Consider the following 14746-nt stretch of genomic DNA (forward strand, 5'->3'; position numbering starts at 1 on the left):
GATTTGAGCGATTGGTAGAGCTTAGGAGGTACGTCATCCCAGAGCCGGACCCCGTATTCAGGTCAAGCCACGTTTACTGTGATTCAGAAGGTCTATCATCTTCTGGCTAAACTTCCTTATTCTCCGGCTCTTCCCTCCGCGGCTTTTGGAGGAGTACTTTGTTTTAGACCCAAGCCTTTCTCTTTCGGCAGCTTTATAAGTTGTGCTTTTGCATGGGCTTTTGAGACCTTTGCTGGTTTAGCTTTGCCTCCCATTCCCTATCCATTTCATTACCAGAGTTAGGAGGATATGTGATTTGGTGGGAAGGAGTTGTAACTATGCCCAAGGTATCTTCTCCATCTGCATCTTCCTCCATCTGGTCAATGATAGAATAGTTGTTCTAGAGTTGGATAATCTGGGTGACAGGCCTTTGAATTGGTTGAGATTTGCGAGAAGGGGGACTTTTCGGGGATTTCGATTTAGCTTTAGCAACATTTTCCCAATTGGGTTGTGCTTTGGGCTCTTCCATTACAATTTTTTTCTGGCGTCGAATTCTCACTCATGATTCGTGGGTCTGCTCTGACTTCCTCTTTGTTCTTCTTTTTCTGCCCCGCTGGTTTCCATTCCAATTTTTCCTTCTTTTCATGGAACCAGGAGTTGTTGATTTGGTGACAGGTCTTTGTACTGTGACTGAACTCTTTACATACAATGAATGAAGTAGGCCTCCGATCATATTCAATCATTTGTCCTGTGGACCCTCGAGGAGTGGCTATATCAATGAAGTCAAGGAGAACAGCCCGAGCCTCTGTTTCAACACAGGTCTAAGCATACCTTAATCTGCTTGCTTATGTGGTGTGCTTGTCCATGTAGAGTGGTTTTCCAACTCTACTCACAAATTTACTTAAGCATATGTTGTCCATTACTCCGAGGGGAGGCCTGGAAGCCGATTCCAGATGGGAATGGAGGTGAAACAGAGCTTTTCCGGTGGCATGCCAGGGTACCATTTACGAAGGTTGGATGTTCGTCGTCCATAGTTGAGATTTGCTTCTAACGTTTGAGTGCAGTCATCATGGTTTGTAAACTCAAATGGAAAGAAACCATTTGATAGAGTATATAGTTGTAACTCCCCTTTTAACTTCCACTTCTTGGAGAGATGGTCTTTGAGCGCAACGAAGTAGGGCCTCTTTCCGAGGAAATATCCAACTAAGCAGTTGGCCCATTTCTTCTCTACCTCATGGATCTCCTCCTCAACCAATTTGTTTTCAATGTTGCCTTTTCATCTCTAAAGGAAGATGTAGTTCATATGTGAAGAGTCCTTGGCTTTGTCAATTTGCAAACAGGGCGCTATAGGAGAGGTTCTTGGTCCATGGCTTTTCAGTGGGTTTAGCGACTACTAGAGCTCCCTGATCATTTTTGTAAGTCCTAGGATTGCAGGCTTGCTGGTAAAGCTCAACGGGTTAATGGTCAAGTCTTTTCCTTTACTTTCTAAAATTGTTATGGTTTGCCACAGTGTTCAACCAAGCACTAATTATAATTGATATTTTCCATTTACAGGGGAATGAAATGGGAATGCAATGTGTTGAATATTTTGATTCATTATGGCAATCCAAACATACCCTTAGGGCGTGTTTGGATTTCTGGAATCAATCAGAATCAGATTTGACTATGTTTCCGCCGATTATGGCGTTTAGTTCGATATTCTCAGGCCAATCATAGTCAATGGACGAAAAAGAGGGCGGAAAAAGGGCCACTTTTGATACCGTTGGAAGGAAGTGGTATTCGTGATCCCCCCCCTTCTCCTCTCTCCCTCTCTCTCCATATGGTCAACTCGATGGTCAAACTTGAAGAAGTTGTCATCACCGCTGGAGGGGAAGAAGGAGACCTTATCGATCTAGAGGCATTTTAGGGCTTTTGTTCCTTTTTTTTTCTTCCATTTCCTATCTCCTTTTTTTAAGATTTTGCAACATCTCTTTGGTTTTGGTCCCAACCGAAATTCGAAATTTCATACGAAATTTAAAACCATGCATGGTATACATGTACACTCTTGGAAAAGTAACTATCCCTTTTCTTGTTTTGTAGGTAAAATAATAGGTTTTGGAAAAGCAACTTCTCCAAAAGATTAAGCAACTTTGTTTACACCAAATTTTCCACGTAATTTCAACTCTTCAACCAGAAAGGGGTGGTGGTAAAAACAAAAGTACAGATTGTGTTTTCTTAATAATTTGACAAAGCCAAAAGATCCTATTATTACAAAAAGATCATCTTCCTTATAAAACATCTACACAAGACAAAACTCTAAGTTTCGACATACCCATAAGCACAAATCTCCAGTGGGATGAGAAAATCTAACCCAAAATTGGCAAAAATTATTATATTTTGTTTACTTCTATGAACACTTTCCTATTCTAAAGTGTTTGTCATGCCCAAAAAATAGAAACAATCTGTTTTTTGGAGAAAAAGGGTTTATCATTAAGATTTCAAGTCAATACCCATGACCACACCACCGTCCATCATTGCAATCCATGGGTGACGGCTGCCGGATTCCTATCCGAGAACAAACGACAGTAAATCCAAACCTAGGAACCTTACAAAAACCCGGCCGAAAACCCCCAAATTCCCAACCAAGATTCAAATCCATATCTGATCATCTCCACAAAGGATTTTGGAGAGCGATTTTTTTCTATATTTTGAGTTGGAGTCATTCTAATTTCCTTTATGATATTTGTCATGAAAATATTAGAATAATCTAGAAGTAGGAAATCACCATAACATATTGAAGATCTTGGATTTTGTTTTGTGGGTTTTAATTCACCTGGGCAAATGAGGGTTTGTGTATCACAAAGGGTTATCATAATTTAATCATAACTTATTGATAAGGGTGTTCTGTGGTTCAACTCCTTTTAATCTAAAAACACCATTAATAGTCGATTCCATATTTTTTAATTCCAAATAACAACTTTAATCGGTTTACCAGGTTTACAAGGCAAGATCGAAAGAAACAAAGATCAAAAATTAAAAATCAAAGAAAAAATTGATTTTTCATCTCATAAATTTTGAGAAAAATCATAGAATAGCATAGCCTGTGATTTGAGCACCTAGGCTTTGATACCACATGTAAATACTAAAATAGTATGGTCAAATCATAAGCATGTGATTGAGCAAGATTAAACACATGAAGAGATAGAACGTAAATACCTCTATTCATGGCTTTTGATGTTTTGGAAAAGATGATTTCAAGATCTGATCCTCTTGCAAGGCAAGGAACAATCTTGGGTGGCCTTCTACTCTCCACTTCCTTATGTGTATTCCGATGGGGAGAAATAACAACCTTGTATGTGAGAGTGGAGACCAATCTAGTATTTATAATAACACAAAGGAAACCCTAGAGTCCACCCAGTATGGACTCTTATTTCTCCAATAAGCCCACTAACCTTATTGGGCTTACAACAGGCCCACACATTTTACTAACCCATTACCATACTACTTCCAATGTAAACACAAGTGGCAAAGGTGTTCCCGGCTCAAACCTTATTGATCACTAACCATGTATGAACCGATCTGGATTGCTCTTCACTATAATCAAACAATCTATACACTCTGGTTTTACAAAAAAACAAAACATGTTCTATGCAGGTCCATAAAAGTCTTATAAATGATGGAAAAAGTTTGGCCATCTACTTACCTTTTGGTATTATTTATGCACTCATACTTTCCTATGCTATACATCCTCTGTCAGTATATTATATATGTATGTATGCCAAAATCTATTACTTTGTTTAATACTACGTGCTTAACATATTATAAAAATCAAATAAAATATCATTTGTTGACCGGAGCCTACATCTCATTAGAGACCGTCGCAGTAATTTTTCTTATTTTTGTAGTTGTGGTTTTCCTAATTTTAACTTTAGACTTTAAAACACACACACACACACACACACACACACACACACACACACACACACACACACACACACACTATGCCTACTTATTTTGAAAACATTCGTGGTATATATTTTATGCGTGCCCCATAATACATGCATGAACTGCTACATTTGGTTCCAGATGATGGTTGGAATCAAATTAGTAAAAATTTTGTTGAGTTTCTATGCAACTGAATACAACATTTTATATTTTATGTTTAGTTTCTATACGGTTGCTTGGCAACTGAACATCCATCTCACAAGTTTTTCATTATATTTTTTTTCCTTTCTTTTTCATTTTACCACACCGGATTCTTTTATTTTCCTATCTATGGAAAACCAATGAATGGAGCCTTAAAATATGTTAAAAAGGAAAAAAAGATAAAGCAATGGAGAGGGACCGAGTAGATTGCATTTTTAAAAACTGGACAAAGAGAACAAGAGGAGAAACGTAGTGGTAGGGCAGGTTCTCTCCAACTTCAAGATGAATCAATTGAAAAGGTTTATTGTGGAATTAGTTTAGCATTAGAATATTTGCATGGATTGGAGATCGCCATTGGAGTTTTGAATTCTTAAAATATTCCAATTCAAGGAAAGACTTTTAATGATGGTATATTTCAACATCTTTACAACAGTCTCTGTGAAATATTGTGAAATTGTATAAAGTAATGCTACGAATTTAGAAAAAAAATAAAAATCGTGGTTAAGAAGAAGCATCTCATTTACTTTATTTATATCAAATGTTAACATTATTTTTAATTATTTTATATGATTTTTTAGAATGAAAATTATTTTGATAAGCAAAACGACACGTGTGTTTGTTCGTGTAAGTGTATTTTGGCATTGATGGCTTGAATAACATTACTTATGATATTACAATAGAACAACATGATAAAACACTGGTCACATCACACTATAAAAGCAATATAATATTTTCTATTATGAATATGGTAGAAAAAATATTGCATTAATTGCCTGAAGGCCTTGAATCAAATCCTCTGTCACATCAAAAGTTAGTACATTCTATTGAAGAATTTAAGCTGTGTCATGGCATAATAGTTGATTATAAAAAATATATTATAAGCAAGTTGAAGGGAAATTTGTTTAGCCATTATTGAAAGGGAGCAATGCGGCCTCTCTGATGTGAAAGTTTCATTTGACATTTGTTAGTACATTCTATTGAATAATTCAAGGCTCACTTGTTCGCACTTTGCGACAACAACAGTAGTTGTAATGACTTCGCCCGATAAGCATCGTCTTCCAATTAGGCTTCCCACTCAGGACGGCGCCATGTGTCGACCCACTCTAGAAAGTCTAACGACTCGACCACCTAGAGTGCTGGTCGCCTGCCACAGTAGGGTGGCCAACTAAAGCCAAGACCCCTCGACGCCTAAAGCCTCCGTTTGGGCAGACCCCGTAGGGCCCATTCTCTTGGAAGGCTTGCTTGTCAATGACATCATCTGTTGGAAATTTTAAATAATTTGAAAAGTCAAACGTACTTTTGCCTTGTCTTTAAAATTTAGAGGGAATGATTCAAAATTTGGTTTCCCTCTTATTTCAAAAGCTAATGACTTTTGAGTGCTTTTTTGGGTTTAAATGAAAAAGACCTTTTTATTGCCCAAAACGGTTTTCATTTTACCCCATTAATTGCTAAACGTTTTTTTATAATGACACCCCAAACAGTTATGATAATAACACCCATTTAAAGTTGAAAAACCGTTTCATCTCCAACAGTCACAAATGTGAATGTTGGGAGAGAAACATTTTATGGCTTTAATGGTGGCTTTTCTCAACATTAATACCCAATATTGGTAGCTTTTTCCAACAGACACTTTGTGGTCTATATAAAAGAGAAGAGAATACGGTTTGGGTAAGGCTAAGAGATTTTGGGTCTACATTTGGGGTGGCTTTTGCCAAAATAAAAAGAAAGAGATTTACACAGAAAAAGGGTTATGTTTTATGGTTTTGCTTCATCTCCTTCCTTCCGTGTCTGAGCACAATTCTTAGGTGGTCCTGGGTGGACCAGTCAGCGAGTGCACGTGGACCAGTGAGCGAGTGCACGTGGACTGGAGCCATATTTGGCTGTTTTATCTTGGAGCGTCGGTTCGCGGATCCTGATTGCACCAGTAGGGGACGAATACGATTCTTAAGGAGAGTGACCAGTGGCACGACTCAACCTTCTCTCTTTAAATCTGATTTTTCCAAATGGTTTTCATCAAAAGAGATAAGTGCAATATGTTTTTCCATGTTTTATTTCAATTATGGTTTGATTTACAGTACATGAATTTTTTGGCTTCGAGTTGCACTGTTTTTAGGTCGAGTGACATGTTTTCGGTTCAAGTAACCTCTTTTAGATTTGAAAAACTTGTTTTGACTTATGTTTTTGGGTTCGACTAAGCCATATATAATTTCTTCATTATTTGTTTATAAGATTTGTAGAAATCTGATCCGTCAATTTTATCCAACAATCTTAAGAATCATAATATTCGGGCTTCTTAAGATATGGATTTTTCCAACGGTCTTAAGAATCGTAATATTTGGGCTCCTTAAGATATGGATTTTACCAGCACCATCACCATCACCATCACCTCGAAAATCACCGTTGTTTCCCTAGGTGACCACATCACATCTTGTCACTATTCAACACAGCCATCATCTAGTAATAGTAAGAACTCTGACCTCAACCGAACAAGATCCGGCAACTGCCAACCACGAAACGTCACCACCTAAGGCCACACAAAGTGAATGTCTTGTCACATCACTCCCGAGATTAGTATACATATGGTTCGCGTCTTTAACGATTATCACAGCGTCACATAGCGAACAGAATCACGGAACTCTGCTTATAAAAGGGAACCTTTCACTCCACATCCGGGGCTTTTGGCCCAGGCTCCTGGGCTCGAGACCCTCCAGCTACATAGCTCCTCTATTAGCCCCTGTAAGGGTAATTCATACACTCCCTAGGTGTGCACATCCTAAATGGAACCCGTTGTGTATTTAGTCCTCATTATGGTGCCTTCGCATGACTTGGATGTTGTAGGGTTCTCCTGGAGTTCCAACTTCGGGCAGTTCTTAAACCTTTGTCTGTGGGCGCAAGTCACATGTCGAGGTGAGCTCTTCCTCCCCGCTGTTAGAACTAGGTAGAGGGCGGACCCGGTGCAATCAGGATCGTTCGATCACCTGGACAGATTTGAGCAGCATCTAGTCCGTTGCGTACACATGGGATGTGATGGGACCAAGACGATGTTGTTGGTTACCGACAACGTTACGCAAGATCAACGCTCCTGATTTCACATCATGCCGTCCTATGTCCTACTTCTCGGGCGAAAATTGCCTCTTTGATCGTAAAAGTGACTATATGTGTAATCTTTCTCTTTTTATCACTAACCATTCATTTAATATCCAACGTTGCAATGAGTAAGAATGGGCAATTTATATGGGTTTTTTCAATCGTGATCCACCAACAATAGGGTTTGATATCTATCTACATGTTGTTTTTACTTGCACAGAGCATGCCATACTGGCTTGAAAACTAGCTCATTTGAGGGCACTAATTTCCGTTCAAACTATTTTAAAATCTGAAGGAAAACACTTCCAAAATGGGGTTTGGTTTGGAAAATAAAGACGAAAGTGAAATTGACTAAACATTTGGTCAGTTGGATTGTGTCACAACATAGGATTTCATCTTTATTTTATACGAGTAATTCTTCTAGCAGCCCTCAAATTTGAATTTCAAAATTATGAGGTTCGAAAAAGGTAGAGCTTAGTTTGAAATGTGAGACATACTTATAAGATTGGCTTAAAATAATATTATTTTCAAATAATGGCTGATTCTGGAGGCATGCAAAGAGGCTCTAAATGCTTGGCTGATGCCTACAAATTCTTGGGAAACACGGCTTTTTTTAAGGAAGTACACATGAAGTATCTATATTATATCATCATATTATAAACTTAAATTATGAGTATGCCCTATAATTTTATATAATGTCAAAAATGCCCTTGTATTTAGAAACTCTGTTTATTTTGTATTTGCAGAATGATCATGCCAATATTATTTTTGAAAGTAATATTATTTCTTCAGGGGTATTTTTGTCATTCTCTAGAAAGCAATATTCAGCCCCGACTAGCCTCTAGCTCATTGTCACATTGCATCCAAAGCACCATTTCAGCCCTCTTTTTTTTTTTTTTTTTTTGGGACTTGTAGGACTAGTCCCTACGGATACACACAACGACCCATTCACCACGTGTAGCACGTAAGTCGGGATTCGAACCATTTCAGCCCTTGTTCAACGATTTATCAAAAAATAGGATCCGGTCTTGCAAATAATTTTTTTTTTTGGGAAAATGATAGAAATACTCTTCATGAGGCCTTCACGGCTATTCGGATATGAAGTTATTTATCTTGGGAAACCTTTTTATATGGGAATTGAATTTCAAGTAATTGGTTATCTCACTTTTCATGGATTTTTCTCCAAAATTAAAAATATTCCCTAATTTCTAAGAAAATTGCAATCCTACAAGACCTTATAATTTTTTCCCCAATAAAAATGTCCCCTTACTTTTTTGCCATCATACATTTTGTAGATGGGATATTCCCCCTATTTTCTTCCCAGGCCACCCCCTCTAGCCTATTTATGACTGCTCATTTTACACTTCAAGGGGAGGTCCAGGGAAGAAAAGTGTGCGAATATATCATTTCTCTCTGTTGATTTATGGATTTTACTTCTTCTAAAGTGCGTTTTTAAGATTTTTTGACAAAACCGAGTTTCCTGAAATGGGGGTATTTTGGTCATTTCAGTCCCCTAAAACATGATAGGTTCTATCCCCACCTTCGAGCCGTGGAGCGACATTTGTTGCCCCCGAAATGGAGCCGAAGTAAGAAAAAGAGAGTGTCATTATCAAAGGGAGGCCACAATCCCCTAACTCATTTAATTATTTCATTTTGAAAACAAAGCGGGGTAAAAATCTCTTCTATAAGAAGAAGGAGCATTATAAATTCGCACCCTCTGTAAGATAATACGCACCCCCTGAAAAGCGAATTGTGGCCAGACTTAAACGGGTGCGATTTATCCTACAGCAGGGGCGAAAAAATAATTACCTCTTCTGTGTATGTAGCGTGCAATCCAAAACTCCGGAGAGAGAAATTTTTTGTCATTTCATATTTCATTTGTTCGCCCCTCCTTTTCGAGTAAAAACAAAGAGGAGCATCTCCTCTCTAACCCCGCTCTCTCTCTCTCTCTCCTTTTTTCGCCCTTTTTTTCCCCTCTTTTCTTCTTCCTGACTCGAAGAGAAAAAAAAAAGTCTGCAAAAAAAATGTCTGAGGACGAGAAATTACTCAAAGAAGCGAAAAAACTTCCATGGGAAGATCGTCTCCTTCACAAGAATTGGAAAATCCGTAACGATGCGAACTTAGATCTCGCTTTGCTCTTCGATTCGATCTCGGATCCTAAGGATCCGAGACTCAGAGATTTTGGTAACAATCCTCAATTTTTTTTTTCAATCCTAGGGCAAGATTTGATTTCCGTTTTAGGATCTATTGATTCTCCCTCCATGCACATTGATTTTTTTGCTGGAATCTAATCTTTTATTAGAGATGGATAGATCGATTGAAAACCCTAATGCACTGTTTGGATTGCAAGAAAAACATTTCCGATAGAAAGTTATTTTTTTCTTCCCAAAATTTTTAAGGAATTGATATGTTTGTGGTTACTTTAGAGGACTATTATCATAAATTGAATGTCCCTCTAAGTAAAAATTGTTTAGGGTTGGTTCAAGTTATCATTTTTAGGGTGTAAAAATAAGTAGGAACTTTTAGAAATATTTTTTTCCTTTCCATACTTTTCCAGAAAAATTCCTTCTATCCAAACAGGGTCTTGGATTGTAAGAAAAACATTTCTGACATTTTCTTCTTCTTCTTAGGCTCCTATTCTTTCAATGTGAAAATGGACGTAAAATTTGCTGTATGTTAAACAAATTTTACGTCCATTTTCACGTCTAAAGAAACAGAGCCTTAGGGAAATTTATTCTTTCTACATTTTAGAGGGAAATGATATGATTATGGTTAATTTAGAGGGATATCATCATAAACCGGACGTCCCTCTATGTGAAAATTGAATAGGGTTGGTTCAAGTCATTTTTTTTTGTTTTGTTTTTGTGCATGTGTGTGAAAAATTAAAAAAATTTGAAATATTTTTTCTTTCCAAACTTTTCCAGGAAATTCCTGCAATCCAAACAAGACCTAATTGTTTGATCTGTGTTTTGTTTATTTTGTTTAGGTCACATTTTCAAGAAAACAGTTGCTGATTCAAATGCGCCTGTCCAAGAGAAAGCTCTTGATGCCTTAATATCGTTCTTACGAGCTGCGGATTCCGATGCTGGAAGGTAAAAATTTGTTTAAATGTATGGTGTCTTTAGGATCTCTGATTAGTTCTTTTTCTGCGTCTAGGTAGCATGCATTTTGTTTGTGTTGAAGTATAAATGACTAAATAACACCAACTCTAACAGCTTAAGCTTTTGGAGTTTTTTTTGTCGTCTCACATGGCATTAGAGCAATTGCCTCACGGTGGGTCCTGGGTTCAAAACCCAACATCTCCTTGATATTAAAAATCCTCATTTTCGGCCAACCCAAAAGAGGTGCCACATGTGCTATGTGTATGCTAATCCAAAAAAAAGAGGGGCCACATGTGAGGGGGACTGTTGAAGTATAGATGATTAAATAACACCAACTCTAACAGCTTAAGCATTTGGTGTAATTGGTTGTTTCTCAGTTTGTGTTCTTCAGCATTTGTTGGCTGACAATGTTTGGTCTCTGTCTTTCTATGTGTGTTTGGATGCTCATATGTTCAGGTATGCGAAAGAAGTATGCGATGCGATTGTCGCCAAATGCCTCACTGGTCGCCCCAAGACCGTGGAGAAGGCTCAGGCCGCATTTCTTCTCTGGGTGGAATTGGAGGCGACAGATGTGTTCTTGGTGAGTGTCTCATTTTGAATTGAATCATTTCTTCCTTAATTTTCTCCAACATAACTTCCCCTCCTTATGTTCTGATTCTGTCTGTTCGAGGTCTGAATTGTGCTCATTTAGTTCACCTCACATTGTTAGATTAGTATGCATCGTGTCAGAAATTTGGTATGTGCCATTCATATATCACTTAAACTAAATCATGTTAGGAGGTAGCTTATGACTGCCTTTTGAGTTGGTGCACTTGCTTAGGGGATCTGTGTGGCTTATTGTCCTTCAATTAGTGTTTTGAATTGCATGCAGGCAGATGCAGGCTTAGTTGATTCTTTGCCTTTGACCATCCTTCAATGATTGTGTTTGCCTCTATTGAAAGATGGAAAACATGATTTAAAAGTTCAATACTTACCCAGATTTATCTCTAGGTGTCGCTCCATAGTCATCCGACATTGGCATGGTCTAGAAGTACAGCTGTTTTCCACAGTTCTCGGAACCCAGAATTTCTACTTTGATTCTCTGGGTAGCTAGTAGCATAGTATCAGTCTACAAGAATGTCATTGTTCTAGTTGCAGCTTTTCACAAGCACACATGTATGTTCATTGACATGATGCCATAATGCTGTGTAGATAATCCTTCAACCTTTTTGAAGGTGTTTTCCTACTGAAATCGATTTGGCTGCGAACTCTGCTTCAAAACTGTGGTATATGGGTTGAGAAGCCGTCTGTTCTTGTAGCCCTTTGCTGACAAAATTTGCATTGTATCTATTGTTGCTTTATAAGGAGATCTAGCATTAGCAAATGTGCATTCTTCATATTGCCTAATTGGGCTAAGTGGGTATTGCAAGGGCCATTGGCGCAATGCATGTATATGTTTGAGAATAAGTTTGTTCTTCTAAGTTTACCTTGTGAGGATTCCTTGGGGTTGAGGTGGAAAATTGGGTCTTTGCTCCCTTACTGTTGAGGGGAAGAGTTTTATGGAAACTGGGCCTAATGGCCTTCATACTGACAATATTGAAAGTGCAGACTAGTCAAGTTTTCAAATGAAAAAAGTAGAGTAAAAATTCTTCAAGAGGTCATCTCATCTTAAATTTGGTGACAGTTTGGGCATCTTCGGTTAACTTTTTCAAAGGTGTTGCAATAGTGGAAATCCAAACGTTGTCGGATTACTTTATTTTGAGCAGTGTACAAACCCAAAGACTAAGTCATATATTGTCACCCTCTTGTCCTAGGCAGTGTACAAACCTAGGACCTTGCCCTAGGTTTGCACCAATCTTTTAACAACTTTTTTTCTGTCAACTGCGACATGGAAGAAATCTATGAGCTGGATATCATGGCAATTCACAGAGGCATTATCCAAGCAGCAAACCTGAAAATTGAAAATCTATGGATAGAGTCTGACTCTAAATTCACGGTTGATATCATCAGTGGAAATTCAAAGCAACCATGGAGGAAAATGAAAATCATTACTGATATCCTTGACACTCTTAAATCATTCAGTAAATGGAGAATCTCTCATACTGGAGAGAGGCGAATGCGGTAGCTGAGGCTGCATTGTATCCTTTCCATGTTATGTTCTCAGTCTCTTCTCTATGTTTGAATTTGGATAGAGAGGCTGCATTGTATCCAAGACTGTAGTTTTCTTGTTCTTCTTTATTTTTTCTTTGTATTCTGGTGGGGGTCTGCCTAACCCCAGCTTATCAATAAAAAAAAAAGAAAACTTTTTTTCCTGTCTTGTTCAATGGAGTCTTTCTTTGCTCTAGGTTACATTAGAGGCATAGAGCTTCTCCTCAGTAAATAAAACTTGGAGTTGACATTTTGAAAAGTAAAAACTGTTGAATCTCCAGTTCCTATTTATGTGAAGAATTATAAGGTTGCTACACTTAATTTCAGCGGTTGTCAGGTTTATACTGTCTGGTGAAACCTCATTATTTTGATGGATGAAATACCGATTTTTAGTATTATTTTGAAGATTACTTCAGAAGTGCCCGTACAAAACTATATGAGTTAAAGTGTATCACATGTTATGAATGTGATGAATTTCATTTGTATGAATATGCAATTAATTTCTCATGCAGGCATTGCATTACATTAAGAAAATACTCAATCCATGTTGGGCTTGCAGGAAGCTATGGAGAAAGCTATCAAGAACAAAGTTGCAAAAGCAGTTGTGCCAGCTATTGATGTCATGTTTCAAGCCCTCAGGTTTGTATTTTGGGACTACTGCACTGATGGAGGCTTGATTATTACTTCCTTTTTGATTATTTTCTGAACTACTTTTAAATGTTGCCATGTTTGTTTTCTGCCTCTCATATTAAGTGATTTTGGGGCAAAGGTTGTACCCCCTAAAAAAATTTTGAGAATGCTCCCTGAACTTTTCGACCACCAAGACCAGAATGTTCGTGCATCTTCGAAAGGTCTGACGCTTGAGCTTTGCCGCTGGATTGGGAAAGAACCAGTAAAATCCATCTTATTTGAAAAAATGCGGGATACAATGGTGAGGATAATGTTGATCTGCTTAATATCTTTTAATTCATACCATTCAAAAAAGAAAAAGAAAAAGAATCTTTTCATTCACATGTTCTTTGTACTGTATATCCAAACTAACAATTCACCTCTGCTATTTTAAGAAAAAAGAGCTTGAGGCAGAGCTTGTCAATGTCACGGGGACAGCAAAGCCGACACGTAAGATAAGGTAGATATCTCAAATCTATTGCTTTGATGTTCTTGTTGCGTTGGAACACTAGTACGTTTTTTCTTTGAAAATGGAAACTTTATTAAAACCGAATAAGATAAATACAAAGACTTGTCATTCAAAAAAGGAGAAAAGTCATGTTATCGGTTTAATTCATAATAAAAAATTGAATATTTAATTACTATTTATTGCGTTTGATAAAATCTTGTTATTGCTCATAAAATGGTAATGTAGATGAAAACTATTTGGTGTAAATTGAAATCTGGTAGAGTGTTAATAAAATGTGGATTCGTAAATGGCTTTTTGTTATTTACTTATTTATATGTAATTGAACTGTTTTTTTTTTCCGGGGTTCCTAGATAAATTCTTTTTTTTTCTGGGGTTCCTAAACAATTTATTGGGTAAAAAATTTATGTAATTGATGATCTGTTTATTTGTTATCAGATCTGAGCAAGACAAGGAGCCAGAGCAGGAAGCCGTGTCTGAAGTTGTGGGCACTGTCCCTTGTGGCAAATCTGCAGTTGATGGTAAGTAATTAACTTTATCTAATGCTTGTAATCAGTTTGGTTTAATATTTTGGGCTAAGTGATGTGATTTATTCTTATAATCCAGGGCACAGTTATTCACTAATCTATTTTATTTAGATATGATAGGCATGGCACTTATTAACTAATCTATTTTATTTAGGTATTATTAGCGCTTGCATTTGACTTGTTGAACTCGCCCACATTTGCATGCTAATATGAATCTTACTTGTCAGTTCCCCAGGAAATGGATGAGTATGAACTTGTTGATCCTGTTGACATTTTGACTCCTTTGGATAAGTCAGGATTTTGGGATGGAGTGGTCAGTGTTCTCCTTTTATTGTTGATCTTAGGCAAAATTTGTAAGCTCAAATAGGAAGTCACTTTTTAATATTTAATTTTTTGAGTTTTTTTATGTTGTCATTCCAGAAAGCTGCTAAATGGTCTGAAAGGAGGGATGCTGTTGCAGAACTTACTAAACTTTCTTCAACAAAAAGAATTGCTCCGGGGGATTTCACGGAAATCTGTAGGACCCTCAAGAAGGTCATTCTTTCTTCTAAACTATTAATCAGAGAACACTAGAAATTGCTGTGCTGAAGCCATGTGTTGGGCACATTTTTACACATGATTAGGACAATGCCTTAATTTTTCCTTCTTTTCCTAGCTGTTTCGTA

At 37.4% G+C, this 14746-nt stretch overlaps 1 protein-coding gene across 8 annotated transcripts in view; it reads left to right on the top strand.

The window, feature by feature from the left end:
* Positions 1 to 9087: 9087 nt before the first annotated feature.
* The window catches only part of LOC143889660 (protein MOR1-like), a 50680-nt gene continuing 45021 nt past the window's right edge, over positions 9088 to 14746 (top strand). For 6 of the 8 annotated variants that reach the window (XM_077393941.1, XM_077393947.1, XM_077393945.1 and 3 more), the window contains exons 1-9: positions 9089 to 9375; positions 10178 to 10283; positions 10749 to 10872; positions 12979 to 13058; positions 13173 to 13350; positions 13484 to 13548; positions 13993 to 14075; positions 14309 to 14394; positions 14502 to 14615. In XM_077393941.1, coding sequence (XP_077250056.1) covers positions 9216 to 9375; positions 10178 to 10283; positions 10749 to 10872; positions 12979 to 13058; positions 13173 to 13350; positions 13484 to 13548; positions 13993 to 14075; positions 14309 to 14394; positions 14502 to 14615 — 996 coding nt within the window. In that variant the 5' untranslated portion in view covers positions 9089 to 9215. Of the gene's footprint in view, positions 9376 to 10177; positions 10284 to 10748; positions 10873 to 12978; positions 13059 to 13172; positions 13351 to 13483; positions 13549 to 13992; positions 14076 to 14308; positions 14395 to 14501; positions 14616 to 14746 lie in introns of all 8 variants that reach the window. The other 2 variants (XM_077393942.1, XM_077393948.1) reach the window with 1 other exon arrangement.

Source organism: Tasmannia lanceolata, unplaced genomic scaffold, assembly GCF_043159265.1.
Source record: "Tasmannia lanceolata isolate RefF3 unplaced genomic scaffold, GAP_Taslan_0.1 ptg000013l, whole genome shotgun sequence".
Classification (NCBI taxonomy): Eukaryota; Viridiplantae; Streptophyta; class Magnoliopsida; order Canellales; family Winteraceae; genus Tasmannia; species Tasmannia lanceolata.